Below are 15617 nucleotides of genomic sequence, written 5' to 3'. Positions count from 1 at the left end.
TTTGTTTGGAGTGCTCCATGTGAGCAATGATAATGGGTCTGATTTCTCTAGAGGAACATACAGAGGGAGAGCACGCATAGAAGTAGGTCGTACCTGGTCTGTTGCATGCATATGGAGGAAAGTGCTCATTTGGGATGTCTGAATTCTGATGGTCTTAAAATCCCCACATCCACCACTAATAATCTGAGCTTCTCAGTCATTTTTTCTTCACCTCACACAGTAAGTCAACAAAGTCCGTTTATTTTGTTTTTGTTTTTTACATATTTTTCAAATAATAATAGTTCTTCACAGTATTTGAAAAATCTTTCCAACACTCCCAGCCACCATAATCACCATGGGAAAAAATGATCATGATGTGGTGATCCCACAGTGACTTCGGAGAGCATCAAACCCCTTGACTTTTTCCACATTTTGTCACATTACAGCCTTATTCTAAGATGGATTATATAAATAAAAAATCCTCAGCAATCTAAACACAATACCCCAATATGACAAAGGTTTTTAGAAATGTTTGCTAATTTATTAAAAATAAAAAACAGAAATACCTTATTTATGTAAGTATCAAACCCTTTGCAATGAGACTCCAAATTGAGCTCAAGTGCATCCTGTTTCCATTGATCATCCTTGAGATGTTTCTACAACTTGATTGGAGTCCACCTGTGGTAAATTCAATTGATTGGACATGATTTGGAAATGCACACGCCTGTCTATATAAGGTCCCACAGTTGATAGTGCATGTCAGAGCAAAAACCAAGCCATGAGGTCGAAGGAATTGTCCGTAGAGCTCAGAGACAGGATTGTGTAGAGGCACAGATCTGGGGAAGGGTACCAAAATATTTCTGCAGCATTGAAGGTCCCCAAGAACACAGTCGCCTCCAAAATTCTTAAATGGAAGAAGTTTGGAACAACCAAGACTCTTCCTACAGCTGGCTGCCTGGCCAAACTGAGCAAATCGGGGAGAAGGGCCTTGGTCAGGGAGGTGAGTTCCTCTGTGGAGATGGGAGAACCTTCCAGAAGGTTCTTCCATCTTGCAGCACTCCACCAATCAGGCTTTTATGGTAGAGTGGCCAGACAGAAACCACTCCTCAGTAAAAGGCACATGACAGCCCACTTGGAGTTTGCCAAAAGGCAGCTAAAGACTCAGACAATGAGAAACAAGATTCTCTGGTCTGATGAAACCAAGATTGAACTCTTTGGCCTGAATGCCAAGTGTCACATCTGGAGGAAAACTGGCACCATCCCTACGGTGAAGCATGGTGGTGGCAGCATCACGCCGTGGGGATGTTTTTCAGAGGCAGGGACTGGGAGACTAGTCAGGATCAAGGCAAAGATGAACAGAGCAAAGTACAGCGAGATACTTGATGAAAACATGCTCCAGGGCGCTCAGGACCTCAGACTGGGGTGAAGGTTCACCTTCCAACAGGACAACAACCCTAAGCACACAGCCAAGACAAAACAGGAGTGGCTTCGGGACAAGTCTCTGAATGTCCTTGAGCGGCCCAGCCAGAGCCCAAACTTGCAGCAACGCTCCCCATCCAACCTAACAGAGCTTGAGAGGATCTGCAGTGAACAATGGGAGAAACTCCCCAAATATACAGCTGTGCCAAGCTTAGAGCATCATACCCAAGAAGACTTGTGGTTGTAATCACTGCCAAAGGTGCTTCAATAAAGTACTGAGTAAAGTCTGAATATATATATATATATAGTTCTTTTTTTTTTATCTAAAAAACAGTTTTTGCTTTGTCATTGTGTGTAGATTGATGAGGGGGAAAAAAGCAATTTAATACATGTTAGAATAATGCCGTAACGTAACAAAATGTGGAAAAGGTAAAGGGGTCTGAATACTTTCCTAATGCACTATATATCCAGTGGAAACGTAATACAAAAACAGCTGTCTGTCCCTAGCTCACTGGTTTGGGGAACTCTAGGCAGACAGACAGAGTAGAGAGATTCATGTTATTTGAAAAATCCAGAATTTTCATCCGGATATTTTCTTCATTTTTATTTTTTATCAGCTTTAGGGCTTTGTATTTTAGTTAGGTTAGTTGACAATGGAAGTTACAGGCCTACTGCTGCATTGGCCTACAGGCTATTTCGGAGTTCCATGTACTCATTTCTTTAGCCGCCAATGGATCACATTGTAGACTATCAATGTGTTCATATGGCAGAGGGTGGTGCTCTCCCTTAGTTGAATTGTAACTTATAGATGTGTATAATTTTTCATTCAGATTTTTATGATTAACCACATGACAATGATTTTAAGAAACAAAAACATTGTTATTTAAATGAGACTGTTCCACAAAAATGTGCATATAAAAATAATAACAACTGAGTTGCCTATAGACCCCTTTCTGTGTTTGCAAACATTGCCGCATGAGGGCAATGCGTGCAAGTAGGTGGCAGAACAAGGGGGAGTTCTTATAGAACGCCAGCAAAAAAAGCCTCTATTTACATATTGCTTATGAGTGCATTTCACACTACTATTGGATTATAATTGGATTTTAAGGCTCCCATGAATGTCCTGCTTAATGTAATGTTTGTGTCATTGCAAATCAACTGCATTTTACTTTTAAAAAAACACTAACTTCAACCAGTAAAATGGCTCTTTGGCTAGCTTTTGCTACAACCTAAACTCAGCAAGAAAAGAAATGTCCTCTCACTGTCAACTGCGTTTATTGTCAGCAAACTTAACATGTGTAAATATTTGTATGAACATAACAAGATTCAACAACTGAGACATAAACTGAACAAGTTCCACAGACATTTGACTAACAGAAATGGAATAATGTGTCCCTGAACAAAGGGACACATTAAGTAACAGTCAGCATCTGGTGTGGTCACCAGCTGCTTTAAGTACTGCAGTACATCTCCTCCTCATGGACTGCACCAGATTTGCCAGTTCTTGCTGTGAGATGTTACCCCACTCTTCCACCAAGGCACTTGCAAGTTTCCGTACATTTCTGGGGGGAATGCCCCTAGCCCTCACCCTCCGATCCAACAGGTCCCAGACGTGCTCAATGGGATTGAGATCCGGGCTCTTCGCTGGCCATGGCAGAGCACTGACATTCCTGTCTTGCAGGAAATCACGCACAGAATGAGCAGTATGGCTGGTGGCATTGTCATCCTGGAGGGTCATGTCAGGATGAGCCTGCAGGAAGGGTACGACATGAGGGAGGAGGATGTCTTCCCTGTAACGCACAGAGTTGAGATTGCCTGCAATGACAACAAGCTCAGTCCGATGACGTTGTGACACAAAGCCCCAGACTATGATGGACCCTCCACCTCCAAATTGAGCCCGTTCCAGAGTACAGGCCTCAGTGTAATGCTCATTCCTTCGACAATAAACGCGAATCCGACCATCACATCTGGTGAAACAAAACCGCAACTCTTCAGTGAAGAGCACTTTTTGCCAGTCCTGTCTGGTCCAGTGACGGTGGGTTTGTGCCCATAGGCGACGTTGTTGCCGGTGATGTCTGGTAAGGACCTGCCTTACAACTGGCCTGCAAGCCCTCAGTCCAGCCTCTCTCAGCCTATTGCGGACAGTCTGAGCACTGATGGAGGGATTGTGCATTTCTGGTGTAACTTGGGCAGTTGTTGTTGCCATCCCGTACCTGTCCCGCAGGTGTGATGTTTGGATGTACCGATCCTGTGAAGGTGTTGTTACACGTGGTCTGCAACTGCGAGGACGATCAGCTGTCCGTCCTGTCTCCCTGTAGCACTGTCTTAGGTGTCTCACAGTACAGACATTTCCATTTATTGCCCTGGCCACATCTGCAGTCCTCATGCCTCCTTGCAGCATGCCTAAGGCATGTTCACGCAGATGAGCAGGGACTCTGCACATCTTTCTTATGGTGTTTTTTGGAGTCAGTAGAAAGGCCTCTTTAGTGTCCTAAGTTTTCATAACTGTGACCTTAATTGCCTACCGTCCTTAAGCTGTTAGTGTCTTAACGACCGTTCCACAGGTGCATGTTCATTCATTGTTTATGGTTCATTGAACAAGCATTGGAAACAGCGTTTAAACCCTTTACAATGAAGATCTGTGAAGTTATTTGGATTTTTATGAATTATCTTTGAAAGACAGGGTCCTGAAAAAGGGACGTTTCTTTTTTTGCTGAGTTTATATCAATGAGTGTTTGCATTCTAGCTAACAACTGCTGCATCCAAAATAGTTATTTTGCAAAGATAACATGCGTGCATTCGCGCACGCAGATGAATGCCTGTGCCCGGTCTAGTCAGTATGTTAGTTTGACATGCAAACCTGACCGGCTACATTGCATGTGCGAACATTGCAAAATAAATGTACACATACATGTTATTCAATCATTTCACCCACACCGCTCGTAGCCAAGCATTAAAATAGAACATGGTTCTATTTGAGATGCTCCATGCACTGCAAATTCCCTTATTTGATATCAGGAAGATGCACTGCAAATTCCCTTATTTGATATCAGGAAGATACAAATTCATGTGGATGCTTGAAAGACAAACTAGGTGAGATGAATTAAAGATTGCTAACTTAAAACTAATTATCTTTCCCTTTTTATCTGTGGATTAATCGTCGGAGTGGAGAAACACATGATTTTGTATGACTCCGGCTTAAAATTCGAACCAACTAAAAAGAGTGCATATACAGTACCAGTCAAAAGTTGACACACCTACTCATTCCACTGTGTTTCTGTATTTTTACTATTCTCTACATTGTAGAATAATTGTGAAGACATCAAAACTATGAAATAACACATATGGAATCATGTAGTTACCCAAAACAGTGTCAAACAAATCTAAATATATTTTATATTTGAGATTCTTCAAAGTACCCACCCTTTGCCTTGATGACAGCTTTGCACACTCTTGGTAAAATACCAAGTCCATATTATGGCAAGAACAGCTCAAATAAGCAAAGAGAAACAACAGTCCATCATTACTTTAAGACATGAAGGTAAGTCAATCCAGAAAATGTCAAGATCTTTGAAAGTTTCTTCAAGTGCAGTCGCAAAGATCATCAAGCGCTATGATGAAACTGGCTCTCATGAAGACCACCAGAGTAATGGAAGACCCAGAGTTACCTCTGCTGAAGAGGATAAGTTCATTAGAGTTATCAGCCTCAGAAATTGCAGTCCAAATAAATGCTTCATACAGTTCAAGTAACAGACACATCACAACATCAACTGTTCAGAGGAGACTGCGTGAATCAGGCCTTCATGGTCAAATTGCTGCAAAGAAACCACTACTAAAGGACATCAGTAAGAAGAAGAGACTTGCTTGGTCCAAGAAACATGAGCAATGGAGATTAGACTGGTGGAAATCTGTCCTATTGTCTGATGAGTCCAAATTTGAGATTTTTGATTCTAACCGCCGTGTCTTTGTGAGATGCAGAGTAGGTGAACGGATGATCTCCGCATGTGTGGTTCCCACCGTGAAGCATGGAGGAGGAGATGTGATGGTGTGGGGGTGCTTTGCTGGTGACACTGTCTGTGATTTATTTAGAATTCAAGGCACACGTAACCAGCATGGCTGCCACAGCATTCTGCAGTGATACACCATCACATCTGGTTTGCGCTTAGTGGGACTTTCATTTGTTTTTCAACAGGACAATGACCCAAAACACCTCCAGGCTGTGTAAGGGCTATTTGACCAAGAAGGAGAGTAATGGAGTGCTGCATCAGATGACCTGGCCTCAACAATCACCCGACCTCAACCCAATTGAGATGTTTGGGATGAGTTGGGCTGCGGAGTGAAGGAAAAGCAGCCAGCAAGTGCTCAGAATATGGGGGAACTCCTTCAAGACTGTTGGAATAGCATTCCAGGTGAAGCTGGTTGAGAGAATGCCAAGAGTGCGCAAAGCTGTCATCAAGGCAAAGGGTGGCTACTTTGAAGAATCTCAAATATAAAATATTTAGATTTGTTTAACACTTTTTTTGGTTACCACATGATTCCATATGTGTTATTTCATAGTTTTAATGTCTTCACTATTATTCTACAGTGTGGAAAATAGTAAAAATAAAGAAAAATCCTTGAATGAGTAGGTGTGTCCAATTTTCTGACTGGCACTGTATATAACATGCAACTAACTGGATTTATGTCAACTCTCTCAGACACCATAAAAAGCATTTAATTTATACATGTATTGGCCAACAAGTGTTTAAAGGCCTTTAATGTTTAATTATAACATTACATTATTAAAAAATGTTATACAAATCTCCAAGCCCATTTTTTTCTTTGTTTTAAAGCACTATTAAATGTTCTATGAATAATTTTTAGCATTTTGGCATTTTCTTTCTAGATTTAGAACATAAAACATTTATATAGCAAATATTACCCCTTAGGTCAGCAAATACTTCAATTGTTTAAGCATATTTTGCAATACAGCGATTTGTTTTTATTTTTGATTGACAAAAAGATTGATCTTCAGAGGGTTAGCCATCAGTGACAGAGCTGACAAGCCACTGACGTAGCTGACAACAGACATATTTTTGCCTCAAAAATAAAAGTTTAATCCAAACATTTGTAAAATATGTAAAAGGATTCATTTGAAAATCCCCAATAAAAACATCCATACTATCAGATCTTTCAGTCTGGGTTGCCAGCCAGGCAACATTTAATCCACCTTGAAGAAAGGGAAAGGGAGATTGAAGGAGAGGGAGGGATAGAGCAGAATTTCGCAAACTCGTTCCTGTGGCCCCCTGCCCCCCCAGGTGCACGTTTTGTTTTTTGCCCTAGCGCTACACAGCTGGGTGGGGGGGGGCAGGAGCTGTTCTTTCAGCACCACCAGGGAAGCGCAACAGCCCACTCAAACCGTGTCTCAACCTTTTCTCATAATGCAATGAGGCCAACAAATACTTTAGATAGGCTGTAAAATAAAACACATATTAAGACACATAATAAAATAGGACTAGCTTACACATATTGTTTTAAATATAGGCATACAGTATGGGGGAATTTTCAGAGGTTAACTCACCTGAAAGAGGCGCAAAATGTTGGCGACCATAATCGATACAGAACTTGCCGAGGCGCCAATGACTCCAACCACTTTCTCGGGCTTGACGAACAACGGCGGTTCTCCATTGGTGCACCTCACATCCGAAGTGTCCTTCTGTATCAAAGCCTGAACGAAAGTTAATGATTGTTCCAGCGCATATGTATCTCTCGAACAAGTGTCTAGCACCCGGGCGCCTAGGGTGATGTTGGGTAAAAGTTGATCGTCGAGGTTGATTTGATCCAGAGCATACAGCATAGCCTCAAGCCGATGGATCCCGTTCTCCTTTTTGATATCTCCACAAGGCACGCCGTCGGTCCCTCTGGTGTGCACGGGGAAGAGACCACCCAGGGTCAAATGTCCCTCAATCCTGATAGAATGGGGTGCGTAAACTTCCTGTGACAGCGCGAAATCCAACAACCCTCTCACCAAACAAAACACTATCCATAGAAAGCGAGGGTTCTGTTTCAGTCCGAAACCGTAACGAGCCATGATGCTCCGACAGCTGAGTTAGTTTTAGGGAAAAGGAGGCTGTAAATCGCCTGCTACCACCCAAATGGCTGTAAAGTTTGTCAATACGAGCCCATTCCTATTACATAGGAGGAGATTCAACAAGCTGCATTAAAAAAATCGAGACGCATTCGGTTCCTACTAAGGCAAACTGCGCCCATCGCTTGACTACCAGTGCTCGCTTAGCTTGTTGAATAGAAAAAAAACCTTTGACAGGGATTCAAATCACTCAGTGAAACGAGGTAATTGACATTCATTTGTCTGAGAAAACATTAATAAAATAGTTTACGCATGGGTCCCACTGCCACAAAAATATGCATGACTGTAGGCTATCACTTAAAGCAACACCTAGATCAGTCAGTTCACAGTAAAAGTAAAAAGGATCCGATCATAACTGAGAAAAATCCTAATATATCTTTCACAGAATTAAAATACCGAACAGATCAAACAGCCTTTAAAAATGCTCTTTGATTTTAGATCCAGCAGAACTGGGTGACATCCTTTTCGCAGAGCCAAACTTCACATGAGCGCAGTGATGGATCTGGCGTGTCCGCTACGATCTGCCTGCTGCGTGTCGGTCGACCCGGAGTCCATATCATCACAAAATATCTCCCCAAATGAAACGCCTACCGTTGGTGGGCATTCAGACTCTTCGAACTGGAAGAAAATGCAAACAATCTCTACTTCTTTATTTCCTTCGCCTCCGCCAAAAAAAAAATCTGATATCCTACACGTAAGACAAATTAATGACTCACAGATGGACTCACCATGCACGATTAGTTTTCACCCGCTTTCCCTGAGACGTCATTCAAGCTGCTTGAAACCCCCCGAGGTGAATCACTTCTCAACAAGGTTTCCAGCGATTACGATTACCTGTAGAAAGTCATATTTTCGAGGTTTGGGAAAGTGTGTCAACTCCTCTCTGTCAGTGTTTCGTCTTTACATTTCTCAGTCAAGGCTAACATTGTAAACCACAGTTTTTATTATATCCCTCTGATTGCGTGTAAGCGCCTTCGTTATTTTGCCTTCTTCACATTATCGTCATCGGTGCGCACTGAGCAAAGGAGCAGCCCTTTGTACATCACGCAGTCGTTCGGGGGTCCGTTGAAATCCAAAATCGCTCTCTTTTCCCCCCTCCCCTCTCGTCTCCCTCCCTTTCTCCACTCTCCATTCACTCTCCCTCTCATTACACACACGCACTCACACACTCCACCCACCTAATTATACATTTGCTTAAAAAATATCTCAAATGGACACGCTAATATTCAGCTCATCTGGGAGATTTTGTAAATCATTTGACAGTGCTGATTATGTAGACGTTTCACGAATAGGCTACAGTACACGCCAGGAAGTCGATCCAACCGCGTGATTAGCCTACAACAACTATTCTACGATATAGGCTTATTTTATAATAAGCGGCCTATTTGTACAATTTAAAACAAGAACTCTAATATGTTGATGTATCCAACATGTATTGCTCAGAGCACACTAAATGTTAGTCTACCAAACATGAAGGCCTACCCCCCTGCAAAGGAAATGTCAGAGAGACAGAGCATTGAACACAGACATTTTTGAAGGGTGCGAACTGGTCGCCCTGGCAACTCCTTCTCCACAAGACACTTTCTAATTCTTCTTTGCCATCCCCCCATGCTGTGACACCGGTAGTGAGGCATAACTACACCCTGGTTAGAATATCCTAAAGCCTACCACCTAAAAGCTATCAGCACCGAAACCATTTAAACTCTAGCAGCTGGTTTCACGTACATAGTAAAGAAGTCATTTAAACGATAAAAATACAAATGAATTACCTTTTATTATCTGATTGTCAAACAAAAAAAGTAGGCTACCTGTGCATGTTCGTCCACGCCAAAATAATTCCAGCATCCAAACAGTGCACTCACTGCATGTGCACTTGCTCCATTTTATTAATGGAAACGAACAACTGTTATAAAACACTAAAAAGTGTGCCTAATTACATTCGGCGATTGCGCCTTGCTGACAAATGTACCTTTTTGTAGCCTGGAATGTCCGGACACATGAAATGGGGCTGAAACTGTCTCAGAAAAAAACCGTTTATAAACAGACAAATAATTGATAAAGGGATTGTGAAGATTATTTGATTGGAGTCTTCATAGATCCTGGGTCATAAAACACTATATTTGTTTCCTTACATTATTTACATGTATTATTAAATGGATTAACAATTTAATTAGAATGAGCCTAATTTTACTAGACTGGGTTACCATGTGTATTACCATGAACTTTAAATAGGCCTGCCGGTAGCTGATGATATAGTGTGGTAGCCTAATGTGGTAAAAACATAAAAATACGTGGGTAAAATCCGATTGCTGGTCGCAGTGAAAAAAGTAATGCTCTCTATACTTTCAGTGCATTCTAAGAGGGTAGGTCTACACCACTGCCGGTAGCCTACCCTCTCAGCCGAGGCAATTTTACACACATGAATACACTCAGGCTTCAGATAAAGCTGCTTTTTCCCCATTCAAAACAACTTGGAACTCTGAAATCGCTGACTCCGACTTTCCGAACTGAAAATCAAAGGAAATATTTGACTCGAGGTCCCAGTTGTATTGAAAGCGCCATTAAGATATCAAAGTTAACAGTTATATGCTGTCATCACACAACCACCGTTTATAAACAGACAAATAATTGATAAAGGGATTGTGAACATTATTTGATTGGAGTCTTCATAGATCCTGGGTCATAAAACACTATATTTATTTCCTTACATTATTTACATGTATTATTAAATGGATTAACAATTTAATTCGAATATTGAACTTGGTGCATTTCCCGAGATATCCAAGATCCAGGATTCCTACAGGGTTTAAGTTCAATGTTCTGAATCCTGGATCTTGGATATCTCGGAAAATGCTCTAAGTGTAACCATGCCTACGTAACATTTCATTATGTTTCGCCTTGAAAACGTTTTCATGGGCACACAAATTATAAATAATGTAGGCCCATGCACACTAGCGCTTCTGGGGGAGGGGCAGGTTTTATGTCCGTTATTAGACAGTGGCAACGATGATGATTATAAACATGGTCTTTTGCCTGCTAATGCCTGCTATGCAGTGAAGAAAACGATATGACAACAATAAAGTCTAATGTAACTGGCCCCTCTAACAGTACAACTGGCCCCAGCTTGCAGTTGGTGCTTAAAGTTAGTGAGGGAGATATGAGTCTCGAGCTTCAGTGATTTTTGCAGTTCGTTCCAGTCATTGGCAGCAGAGAACTGGAAGGAAAGGCGGTCAAAGGAAGAATTGGCTTTGGGGGTGACCAGTGAAAAATACCTGCTGGAGCGTGCTACGGGTGGGTGCTGCTATGATGACCAGTGAGCTGAGATAAGGTGGGGCTTTACCTAGCAAAGACTTATAGATGACCTGGAGCCAGTGAGTTTGGCGACAAATATGAAGCGAGGGCCAGCCAACGAGAGCATACAGGTCACAGTGGTGGGTGGTATATGGGGCTATGGTGACAAAACGGATGGCACTGTGATGGACTGCATCCACTTTTCTGAGTAGAGTGTTGGAGGCTATTTTGTAAATGACATCGCCGAAGTCAAGAATTGGTAGGATAGTCAGTTTTATGAGGGTATGTTTGGCAGCATGAGTGAAGGATGCTTTTTTTGCGAAATATGAAGCCAATTCTAGATTTCATTTTGGATTGGAGATGCTTGATGTGAGTCTGGAAGGAGGGTTTACAGTCTAGCCAGACACCTAGGTATTTGTAGTTGTCCACATATTCTAAGTCAGAACCGTCCAGAGAAGTGATGCTTGACGGGCCGCAGGTGTGGGCAGCGATCGGTTGAAGAGCATGCATTTAGTTTTACTTGCATTTAAGAGCAGTTGGAGGCCACGGAAGGAGAGTTGTATGGCATTGAAGCTCGTCTGGAGGTTAGTTAACACAGTGTCCAAAGAAGGGCCAGAAGTATACAGAATGCTGTCGTCTGCGTAGAGGTGGGTCAGAGAATCACCAGCAGCAAGAGCGTCATCATTCATGTATACAGAGAAGAGAGTCGGCCTGAGAATTGAACCCTGTGGCACCCCCATTGAGACGGCCATAGGTCCGGACAACAGGCCCTCCGATTTGACACACTGAACTCTGTCTGAGAAGTCGTTGGTGAACCAGGCGAGGCAGTCATTTCAGAAACCAAGGCTGTTGAGTCTGCCGATAAGAATGTGGTGATTGACAGAGTCGAAAGCCTTGGCCAGGTCGATGAATACAACTGCACAGTATTGTCTCTTATCAATGTCGGTTATGATATCGTTTAGGACCTTGAGCGTGGCTGAGGTGCACCCATGACCAGCTCTGAAACCAGATTGCATAGCGGAGAAGGTACGGTGGGATTCAAAATAGTCGGTGATCTGTTTGTTAACTTGGCTTTCGAAGACCTTAGAAAGGCAGGGTAGGATAGATATAGGTCTGTAGCAGTTTGGGTCTAGAGTGTCTCCCCCTTTGAAGAGGGGGATGACCGCGGCAGCTTTCTAATCTTTGGGAATCTCAGACGATATGAAAGAGAGAGGTTGAACAGGCTAGTAATAGGGGTTGCAACAATTTTGGCGGATAATTTTAGAAAGAGAGGGTCCATCAGATTTTGTACCCCTTCAGAACCCAACATATTAGCTTGATTTACTCCAATGTTTGTAGACAATGTAAACGCTAGCCTCGAAACATAGTTAAAACTACTATTTTGATATCATGGATGGTCAGTCCTTTGAGAGTGGTCACATTTCTCCAGACCCGTCCCTCAGCTTTTTACCGAAACACGGTTGGTGAAAACGCTTTGTTATTGTTTCAACTCCTGATTGCAGCTTTAACCATTCAATTGTATGTTGAAAATCTCAAAGTTTATTATTTTTAAACAACTAAACCAGAATTGGGATTACTTTTAGCTTTATTAAATCTATGCCTTAGAAACCAACCCAATATTTAGGAAGCTTGACACTCAACGGGTATTGCATAAGTACCTAGTCCACACATACTGTACTGTAGCATTCTCATCTTAATCTCCCTTCGTTCGCAAATTAGCATCAAGATACCTACTGGAAATAATTGATGTGTTTTTCTGTAATCTCACTAGCAAATGAGGCACTGTGCTCATCAACAATGGTGGCACTGGCATTATTATATGCTTTCAAACTACAAATGGAATTTACCCTTTAACTATCAATGCATTATGGATCTCAGAGTTGCTGAATGTAATGGTTAGGTTCAGAGTTGCTGAATGTAATGGTTAGGTTCAGAGTTGCTGAATGTAATGGTTAGGTTCAGAGTTGCTGAATGTAATGGTTAGGTTCAGAGTTGCTGAATGTAATGGTTAGGTTCAGAGTTGCTGAATGTAATGGTTAGGTTCAGAGTAGATGAATGTAATGGTTAGGTTCAGAGTTGCTGAATGTAATGGTTAGGTTCGGAGTTGCTGAATGTAATGGTTAGGTTCGGAGTTGCTGAATGTAATGGTTAGGTTCAGAGTTGCTGAATGTAATGGTTAGGTTCAGAGTTGCTGAATGTAATGGTTAGGTTCAGAGTTGCTGAATGTAATGGTTAGGTTCAGAGTTGCTGAATGTAATGGTTAGGTTCAGAGTTGCTGAATGTAATGGTTAGGTTCAGAGTTGCTGAATGTAATGGTTAGGTTCAGAGTTGCTGAATGTAATGGTTAGGTTCAGAGTTGCTGAATGTAATGGTTAGGTTCGGAGTTGCTGAATGTAATGGTTAGGTTCGGAGTTGCTGAATGTAATGGTTAGGTTCGGAGTTGCTGAATGTAATGGTTAGGTTCGGAGTTGCTGAATGTAATGGTTAGGTTCGGAGTTGCTGAATGTAATGGTTAGGTTCGGAGTTGCTGAATGTAATGGTTAGGTTCGGAGTTGCTGAATGTAATGGTTAGGTTCGGAGTTGCTGAATGTAATGGTTAGGTTCGGAGTTGCTGAATGTAATGGTTAGGTTCGGAGTTGCTGAATGTAATGGTTAGGTTCGGAGTTGCTGAATGTAATGGTTAGGTTCAGAGTTGCTGAATGTAATGGTTAGGTTCAGAGTTGCTGAATGTAATGGTTAGGTTCGGAGTTGCTGAATGTAATGGTTAGGTTCAGAGTTGCTGAATGTAATGGTTAGGTTCGGAGTTGCTGAATGTAATGGTTAGGTTCGGAGTTGCTGAATGTAATGGTTAGGTTCGGAGTTGCTGAATGTAATGGTTAGGTTCGGAGTTGCTGAATGTAATGGTTAGGTTCGGAGTTGCTGAATGTAATGGTTAGGTTCGGAGTTGCTGAATGTAATGGTTAGGTTCGGAGTTGCTGAATGTAATGGTTAGGTTCGGAGTTGCTGAATGTAATGGTTGGGTTCGGAGTTGCTGAATGTAATGGTTAGGTTCGGAGTTGCTGAATGTAATGGTTAGCTTCGGAGTTGCTGAATGTAATGGTTAGCTTCGGAGTTGCTGAATGTAATGGTTAGGTTCAGAGTTGCTGAATGTAATGGTTAGGTTCGGAGTTGCTGAATGTAATGGTTAGGTTCAGAGTAGATGAATGTAATGGTTAGGTTCAGAGTTGCTGAATGTAATGGTTAGGTTCAGAGTTGCTGAATGTAATGGTTAGGTTCAGAGTTGCTGAATGTAATGGTTAGGTTCAGAGTTGCTGAATGTAATGGTTAGGTTCAGAGTTGCTGAATGTAATGGTTAGGTTCAGAGTTGCTGAATGTAATGGTTAGGTTCAGAGTTGCTGAATGTAATGGTTAGGTTCAGAGTTGCTGAATGTAATGGTTAGGTTCAGAGTTGCTGAATGTAATGGTTAGGTTCGGAGTTGCTGAATGTAATGGTTAGGTTCAGAGTTGCTGAATGTAATGGTTAGGTTCGGAGTTGCTGAATGTAATGGTTAGGTTCAGAGTTGCATATTATGTCAATTTTTGGCCACGTCTCAATTCAGCTTAATTAAGAGATTAAAGGGTATTATCATGTAGCTGTAATTGAAACATGGCCTTTTGACGTTACAGGCATGAACGGACACATTTCCAATTAATTTAGCTCCAATAGAGATTAATTCAAGCCCAACTCTGTCATGTTTAGAATTTATCTCAGTTAGCTGCATTGGTGGCAGAAGCAGAATTCAATATAAAAATCAGGCTCAACTCTAAACAGCAGAATATATCTGTGGTCCAGGAGTAATCCAACTTCCTCTGCCATTACCCAATGGTGTAAATGCATCCTTGTGACTGCTGTTATGGAATAAAAGACATGATCACCCGCAAAATGTTTTACTTTCATATCCAGCACCTGCTCATAGCTATTGGACGTGTCTATGGTCTACTGTAGTTGTGAGAGAACGCTATCTGTATTAATCAAAGCAACACCATTCAACCCAGACCAGAGTTAAGGACAGCCTGCTGGGGAGATCTGAAGCAGGGAAGAGAGGGAGGAGACTAGAGGGAAGAGAGGCAGATGGTCTCCTCCAGTATGAATACACTGACACAGGCAGGGCTGTGAGAAATGCAGCAACAGCCCCTACAAATGACAACCTGGGAGACTGCAGTCTATGCACGACACTAATTCCCCTCCTCGGACCGTGTGGATGGATCCAGACTCGCACTTACACTGTCAACGGAAAGGTTACTTTTGAAAAATGGGTCCTGCACAGTGATTGAATTCACTGACTAACCCCAGGAAGAGGGCCCCTTCCCCTGGGAACCCTCTGTGATTTAGACTGAGATTGCACTTCAGTTTGGATCCTCTCTCCTTCCCTCTCTCTCACACACACACCAATGCGCGCACACTTATGCGCAAACACAGACATGCACTCATGGTTAAATTCAATTTCACCAGGAACAGGGGGCGAAGTACAAGTTACCAAGTGATGAGGCATTGCATCTGCCATGGGAAAATGCTACGTACAGTATAATGTATACATGATTACACACACACACCACACACACACACACACACACACACACACACACACACACACACACACACACACACACACACACACACACACCACACACACACACACACACACACACACACACACACACACACACACACACACACACACACACACACACGACTCCTATTCCGAAATGGCTTCCTAAAAGAGGCCTGAGCTGTCAATAACCAACTGTCAGGGTGTTTTGA

General features: G+C 42.2%; 1 protein-coding gene across 1 annotated transcript in view; it reads right to left on the bottom strand.

The window, feature by feature from the left end:
- LOC106566674 (metabotropic glutamate receptor 7) overlaps positions 1–8617 on the bottom strand; it is a 131004-nt gene extending 122387 nt beyond the window's left edge. The window contains exon 1 of the mRNA XM_014134936.3: positions 6959–8617. Coding sequence (XP_013990411.3) covers positions 6959–7468 — 510 coding nt within the window. The 5' untranslated portion in view covers positions 7469–8617. The remainder of the gene's footprint in view (positions 1–6958) is intronic.
- Between the last annotated feature and the right edge of the window lie 7000 nt (positions 8618–15617).

Source organism: Salmo salar, chromosome 13 (assembly GCF_965601325.2).
Source record: "Salmo salar chromosome 13, fSalSal1, whole genome shotgun sequence".
NCBI lineage: Eukaryota > Metazoa > Chordata > Actinopteri > Salmoniformes > Salmonidae > Salmo > Salmo salar.
The sequence above is the reverse complement of the archived record's forward strand: the minus strand, read 5'-3'. Positions and strand labels throughout refer to the sequence as shown.